We start from the raw sequence: 7,780 nt of genomic DNA, 5'->3' as shown, positions 1-7,780 counted from the left end.
ATGTAACTTAAATGGAGGCGTGTGCAGAGGCAGAGCTTCTTTCATGAACTTTGACCTGAGCACTCAACGTTGCAGCTCTGCTCGTTGTATTGGTGCAGGTGGGGTACCGCAAACTATTTTACAAACAACGTGAACAGCTTGGTACATAATTAGGTTCTCAAAACTGTTTGCTGTTACAGTATTAATATGACGGCACGGAGTTGGTTTCCTATAACGACTTTTTAAGACTAAAGTGATGTGATTGGTTTGAAAGTCTGACAGCAGATCCAGCAGTTAATGAGAAAAGGTCACAGGATTATGTTTGTGGGCGATCCAGCATACAGTGATGTGCCATGAGCTCATTTTATGTGGTGAAATGAGTTTGGCACACACAGTTTGAGTGTGCCGTTTTTAAAGTGTACAGGCCTGTAAACGATGCCTACAAACGGCAGCAAAACGACACCTTTTTCTGCCTCATCGTTTTTGGATTATCTACATTCAGTCGAGCAACGTGCAGCATATACAAGTGAAATTTAATCACAGCGGAGCTTTGAAACCTTTAGAAATTCCTCTCATCCTGTTGCTTTATAATAGGACAGGTGAGACATTTATAAGGTTTGATGCACAGTTAGATGCCTACTCATATTTTTATATTACATTTTTACAAGTAGTCATATGTGACCTCAGGATTTTATGTAATGTTTCCCCCCTTCTTCCTTCACGAAAAGCAACAGAACAACAGAACTAGACCCAAGGCTGCTTCCCCTCTGATATTAAATATACTTTTAGACTCACCCAACAAGAAAACCATTATTAACTAAAGTTCCACTTAAAGTCATTTCAGGGATGAAGGGACAGTTGCTTTCAGTCTTCACCGTTTCAAAAGATACAAATTGATAGTGTTGCTTAAAAACAAGCTGACCTGTATAGGAAGTGAAGGTTTTGTGCAACTGGACTAGAAAAGATCATAAAGGGGAACTATTGGGCTCTATTACAGTAGATCTGCATAATGCACGGTTAAAAATCATTCTAATTAATTTTATACTTGGCCTTGGGGCGGCCCCTCAGTTCATCCTGAGACTAATCATCGTGGCTCCCTTAAAGCCAGCTGTCTGAGTGGCTGCTCTTTGTGAGAGGAAGGCTTGAACAGCAGGATGGTGGCTCAGCGGTTAGCGCTCACAGTGAGAGGGTCATGTGTTCAAACCAAGAAGGCAGCATGAAAAATGAAGCCAAGGCCAGTGTCACAAACCGCAGGTCCTCTAATGGCCACTTGAGCCACTTGAGGCTGGCTCCAAAAGCAAGTCAGTCTACACAGACCGCCACGTTAAAGAGTCCAACGTTACAGCATTACAAAGTTTACAACCACACTGATGTCATACAGTCAGGGGTTCAGACCTGTGCAGAGGGTGCATGTTCTCATGCAGCATCCTGTGCTGCTGCCGCCACCTAATGTCTGATAGACACTCAGGCTGGAAGCGGTGATGTTTTAATCCTGTGACAGTTCCTGCTTTGACGTTCACCTCTGAAAACTGAATGTGTGCTGGGTTCATGCTGACAGCGTTCCCGCTTCCAAAAGAGACTTTTAATCTGAAGTTTCTGTGCCCACCTCAAGGACTTCTGTTCACGTTTAATGTGAGCAGTCACCGTTGGAACAATATACACACGATAGAAAACAGGGAAAAGAATAATCAGGCCCGCTTTAAACATCTAATTTAACTTAAACCTAAAATAATAAAGAGACATCACTGTGAGCAGAAAGCCACAGAAGTCTGATTCAAATGATGCTTTATTTGTTAGGCTTTCAATGGAATAACATGAAGACTACATGAGGGCACTCAGGAGCCTCGCCCTGATCGCACTCTAAACAATAAATAGGAGGAACATACTGGATGCTAACTGTGTCGGCCTCTTACACACAGAACACCTGATGGTTTGGAGATTACCTCCATCATCACTTTCTCTTTAAGCTCCAGAGGTGGGGAGAGGTGCAGGTAGGGCGACAAGGTTGGCTTCTCTGCACAAACACGCACACACATAATCACACATCACGCACAGAAGGTAAAGATTCCAGTCATCATAAAAATACATATACCAAATAATACCATGGTTTCATGTAAAACACTAAATTACTTCATCTGTGCAGCTCCCGTTTGTGAAAGCGTCAGATACACGAGAGTCATGGGCACAAACGATTCCTTCAAAATATGTTCTCAGTTTTTAGAGGGAAAATCTGCAAATTTTACAGAGTAAACACTAGAGAAAAAAAAAAAAAAAGAATCGCTGCACAGCACGTCTTCGAGTAGTTATCCCTATGCAATATATAAACAGGATACATGTGATATTAAAAGAGAAATGTAGCACCAAACTGACCTCAATGCTGCCTACCTAACCAGGAGCGTAAAACAGCAGCTACCCTTTACAAACTCTCAGACACTGGTTGCATCCTCCCACTGAGGGGCACATCAAGCAGCCTGGCCTCACAGCGGAGAAATCAATATTGCTCACACCAATCACCTTTCCTCACAGCAACATGAATTCCTGAAAACTTCCCAAAACTTTGAGTCTCCCACTTGCTTCAACATTCATTAACTCCCCCCCTCACCTCTCTCTCACTAATGCCCTCAGCTCTTTCAAAGTACAGTTAAGAGAACGTGCAATCTGCAGTCCCTTCATTTCCCACATACTGTATTTCATCTGTATCCCAGTCAGTCACAGTACAACACTGCACCCAGTAAAGCTTCAGCCTTCAAAAAAAGTTAAGCCCTTTGTGTTGGTCCCATAAAACAGCATCTCCCATCAGTCTATGAACAAACTGAGCACAACACATGCAAAAAAATAAAATCATAATGTACACCTCTCCCTTTCATTATATCCTGTATACTGGGACAAATGTTACCATTTACATCATTAATCAAGAAAAATGCACGGAGCATTAGAATCAACATGTTAACAGTTAAAACTGGCAGCTTCCTTCAGTCGTTAATTTTCACACAGAAATGTCACTGAGGAGTCTCTGATGGCCCGAGGCCCAGCCTCCAGACACACGACGCTCATTTCAGTTCCCATTGATCTCCAGCAGACCACCTTTAGGTATGAGCAGGCTTATCCTGCCTGTAGTGCTGGCTGCACTTTTGATCACCTCCATCCATCTGTGAAGAGCAGACAGACACGCTTCAGTCCGAGCTGTCGGATCAGCTGCACCGCTGAAGGACACTCGAAATGTGTTAACTCACCGCTCAAAGGTGTACTCGCTCTCTGCTCGGAAAAAGTAAACGTGAGACTTGAACTGGAGTTTGAAGACGTACTCCTTGTGGATGCTGTCCGACTCGTCGGGCGTGCTGACCGTGTAGCCAAGCAGCGGAAGGCTCGCCAGCGGGAAGTCATCCTGCAAACGAGACATCAGTGATGGGTTTTCACGTGGGCTTGAACGCTATCAGAGATGATAAAAATAAATGTGAGGGTGTGTGAGCTGACCTGGTGAGTTTTATAGAAGAACAAGCAGAAGTTGGTGAACACGACCCAGAGTTTCTGCCAGCCGTTACTGTTCTTGAACTTCCTCAGGAGGTAACCCGACAGCTGGTTCTGCAGAGAACGGAGCAGCAGCACACACTGAGAACGGCTTAAATGAATGGACACTGGAGTTTACAGAGTGTGATTTGTGGATGTCGTCTGATCAGGACTACTGAAGGGGAAGTGTTAATGCATGCTGTCACTCTGTGGGGTTTCTGACCTGTAGTAGTTTTAAAGAGCAGATTTTCTGAGGAGTTGTGTTTGGCTCATGCATGTGCGCGCACACACACACACACACACACACACACACACACACACACACACACTAACCCGGCAACTCAGCAGCAACAGCAGGTAAGAGGATGAAGGGAAAACAAACTTCCTGATGATTCATTCAGTTTATGTTCCAACATTGTACAACAGTACAAAATGAGGCTAAGGGAGCATTTTCTTCAGTTTCAACTTATCTGTTCCAGACATAAATTACACAAATACAGTTTTGAGCCTTTTTACGGCCGAGCGCGCTCTTGGTGCTGCTGTCACCTTACAGTCTGAAACTTTAAACTGGATCTATTGAAACATTAAAGCTTCCCGTCCCACAGCTTGATGGAGGAGACGTGGAAATCGCTTCAGTTTGTTGCAGATCAAAGTCAGATGATTGAACAGGTGTTCTTGGTGTGTGTGTGTGTGTGTGTGTCCCCTCAGTGTGCATCCTGTGTTTGAGCAGCTGTGATTCCAGCAGTGTAAATGACTGAGCAGCAAATTATAAAAACATTTATACATTTTCTGCATCACCAACTGAATACGTGCACGTTCCTGTGACATCACTCTACAGCCAGGCTTCATTCATGATCTTAGTAAGGTACAGTGTAACAAGCGGCACATATGAACCATAGATTACTTTCTGGGGGAACAACTCACTTAAAACATGTTGTAAATAAAAGAATTGGAGTTTATAACTGGTTACAGTTATAGTGATTTAACCAGGTAAAGACAGCCACCTTTGGGACACAGAATACTGGCTGTAAGCTCGATAAAGCTCGCTCACCCAGTAATCCTGCTTCATAGCAAAGCCCTCAGCTCTGATTGGCAGATGTGAAAGTTTGTTACCATTAAAGTCCAACAGAAGAGATGCAAGTGTGAGCATAGCAGCTCCTGGCTTGAACGTTGCCCTCTGTCAGGTTAATCACAACTGAAAGTGAAATGCTGCTAATGAACTGCTGCTGTTAAATGAATTTTAACTGAGAATTTATAAGTGTATTCAACTGAAGACTCGACCTAATCAGGGAGAATGTTCTGGAGTCATTTTTCCTTCTAATGCTTCAAAATAGAAATATTCTGTAGCACTTTTCTAGTCTTCCTGTCCAAACAGATTAAAATTCCAGTCAGCCAGCATGGGGCTCAAACCCACGACCCTCAGATTAAGAGCCTCGTGTGTTGCTGACTGAGCTCCTCTGCCCTCTTCCTGCTCTTAATCTGGAATTCCTCTCAGTGTTCCTGCTTTGAGTTGCCTTAAAGCAGATACAAATGCTGCCGCCGCCGTCATTTTGTGTTACTAATTTAACATCTTTTATTTTGGTAGGCAGATCCAGAGTGAAATGGAAACTTTAATTTGTGTTGAATGAAGCTCTTGGGACATCAAGTAATTCTAGCAATAAATGAACAAATAAACACTTTAAATGTTTGTATTTCTTGGAATTCCAACACGTCCGGTTATTAACGCAACGTTTTCTGTTCTGACTTCAGGGAGGGAGCACAGCACTGAAGCTCAGTAAGCCACCTTGTTCCACAGATTGAGTACCTGGTTCATGCGCAGGTAATCAGTGAGAGAGAGGTTCTGGTTTCTGTACCAGCAAACGTGCGTGATGGTGTTTGGTCTTTGGCCCTGACCGAGGAGATAGCGAGGAGGAAGTTCTGGTGAGACAGCCGGAGAGCCGAAGACTGGAGGAGGGTGAGGAGAGAGGGGGGAGAAAAAGAGGGAGCAGAAAAAGTGTTAGCATGTTAGCTCTGATGAGAAGGAAGTGGAAAGAAGAGAGGAAATCCTTCCGGTCTGTGGGGTGAAAATGTCAGTGTCAGGACAGTTCTTGCATGCAGAACAGAAGATGATCCTTCTGGGAGAAACTGAACTCACAGCGGAAACACAGGGTGGAGAAAAGGAGCATTTAAGAGGATGTTAAAAAGGTTCAGAAGAAATCGGTGAGAACACAGGCTGCGTCCCCTCACTCCACTGATGCAGGTATGAAGACAGGAGCTTGGATGGATGTGCTGCTGGTGTGTGTAAATGGGTGTGTATGCGTGCAGCTGAGGGCAGGGGAGGAGTACCTCCACAGCCAGGCTGTGATCAGACATAGACACACTGGTGTTGCGATGCCAGCACACATGCATGGTTGTGTTGGCACGGTGGTGCGTCTGCTTCTCCAGTGAAGTACGGGAGGAGTTCATGTCATCCTCCGACTCCTGCTCCAGAGAAACCTCATCGGACGATCCTAGGGGGAGGGGGAGGGGGTGGGACAGGAAGTTGTGTGTGGAGGAGAGGAGGAGGGATTAACAGCACATTTGCGTTGTTTGTGTCCAAAGCGGATTTTCTGTTCACTAAACAGAGAAAAATACACCACCACACCCACAGGTATTGAGTTCAATGAAAGCTCTTACGGTTGGAGCGGTCGCTGAGTCCAGCATCAAGGAAGACGCTGGATTTCTCTTGAGACTTCTTGGCCATGTCGATGGCCAAGTTCAGGTCCTCAATCCACTTCCCCATCTCCACTTTAGAGCTACCATGACGAACAGAAGATACAATACAAAAAGACAAAAAACACAATAATTTATACACTGTTATGAATGCATTTTTTTTTTAATTAGATAGATTAGAAAATGATGCAACCCAGTATGAGATACTTCCAGTTTATTATAACAGTCCTTTGTTTCTGTGCCTTTAACCTAAACTGATATTAATCCAGAGTGCACTCAAACCAAGCTGAGACCTAAGAATGTGGCAACACCACAACAATGAAGTCATGAGCAGATCTGTTTATCACTTTATTCTGAAGGGAAAACCACCGAGTATGGAAACAACTCGAGTAACAGCAGGTCAGAGTCAAACCAGAAACATGACTCATACACGGATGGAGGTTTACAGCAGGTAATGTTTGCTTCTGTGTAATCATGTCTTTCCAAAACCACAGCAGGAAACGTGATGATTATGTTACAGTAACAGGAACAGCGGTCAAAACTGAAGACCATAAAAAACCCCGCGGTTTAAAAAGAAAAAAAAAAGATTAAGGGCTGCGCCGGGCCGAGTGTTTACACAAGCATCGTTGAAAATAGATACATAATTACATGAATCTGTTACTGTCAAACACATGCAGTGCTGGCAGTACTGAGAGGATTTATAGGGCTGGGAGTCAGGGACAAAAATGTTACTACACAACTGTCACAATGTTATAAATAAGTTTAAGAGCAGTATTTGGGTACAGGCCTGGTGCTTGTTGAGGTCCACACTTGTTTACATGTTACGTTCAGCAGAATTATAACCTTTCATATTAGCACAGTTTGCTCCTTATTTGTCATTGACCTGCCCAGGAACTAACCAGCAGTCAGATGTGGTACAGTGCTTCTCTTAGGAGATTCATGGGCTTTTGCACAGAAATAAAATTAATACTTCTATTGAGGGGACAATAATCACCACAGTCAATAAAAATAAAAATTTCGAGGTAATTATTGCCATCATTTTCCTGCCCAGCTGTAGAATTTTTCCACTTTGGAAGCTCATCGAGGCGAGAATAACTTCATCTGCTGTTGCTCCAGCTGCCGGGTGAACCATCAGAGTACACGGTTCATTACAAAGTAAAGGATCAGTACTGACAGGAATCTGCCGGGTGGAGTGATTTACACCAGTCAGTGCTGGATTTGAGCAGGTTGAACCAAGAATCACTGAATGAAAACTTTCATTAAAAAAAAAAAAAAAAATCATTCCCATGATTAATGGTCAAAATGTGCAAAAAAAAAAAAAAAACTTAATCTGAAATATCAAAGCCTGCTTTTGTTTACGAGCTCCATTCACTACCAGTCCCCTCCCCCCCAGTCTCACCTGGCAGCCACTACAATGGTCCTCTGAGCAGAGTAAATGGTGAAACAGTGGGGGACTGACCATTCATTTTCACTTTCCTCCACCTACAGACAAAAAGGAAATCATAAAAACATAAGCTGTGAGCTGGATGGAGGAAGCAGTTGCAGCCTTCTAACAGTGATCCAAACAACCTGATTCACCTTGAATGAGATCAGGAACAAAGAA

General features: G+C 43.6%; 1 protein-coding gene across 2 annotated transcripts in view; it reads right to left on the bottom strand.

The window, feature by feature from the left end:
- Positions 1–1,752: 1,752 nt before the first annotated feature.
- The window catches only part of farp2 (FERM, RhoGEF and pleckstrin domain protein 2), a 33,352-nt gene continuing 27,324 nt past the window's right edge, over positions 1,753–7,780 (bottom strand). For both annotated transcript variants that reach the window (XM_030726872.1, XM_030726873.1), the window contains 6 exons: positions 7,577–7,659; positions 6,142–6,260; positions 5,812–5,975; positions 3,454–3,561; positions 3,213–3,364; positions 1,753–3,128 (listed from right to left, as the gene is read on the bottom strand). In XM_030726872.1, the coding sequence (XP_030582732.1) occupies positions 3,035–3,128; positions 3,213–3,364; positions 3,454–3,561; positions 5,812–5,975; positions 6,142–6,260; positions 7,577–7,659 (720 nt within the window). In that variant the 3' untranslated portion in view covers positions 1,753–3,034. The remainder of the gene's footprint in view (positions 3,129–3,212; positions 3,365–3,453; positions 3,562–5,811; positions 5,976–6,141; positions 6,261–7,576; positions 7,660–7,780) is intronic.

The sequence above is a fragment of the Archocentrus centrarchus genome, chromosome 4 (genome assembly GCF_007364275.1).
Source record: "Archocentrus centrarchus isolate MPI-CPG fArcCen1 chromosome 4, fArcCen1, whole genome shotgun sequence".
Classification (NCBI taxonomy): domain Eukaryota; kingdom Metazoa; phylum Chordata; class Actinopteri; order Cichliformes; family Cichlidae; genus Archocentrus; species Archocentrus centrarchus.
Note: the sequence above shows the minus strand (reverse complement) of the source record. Positions and strands in the feature narration are given on the sequence as shown.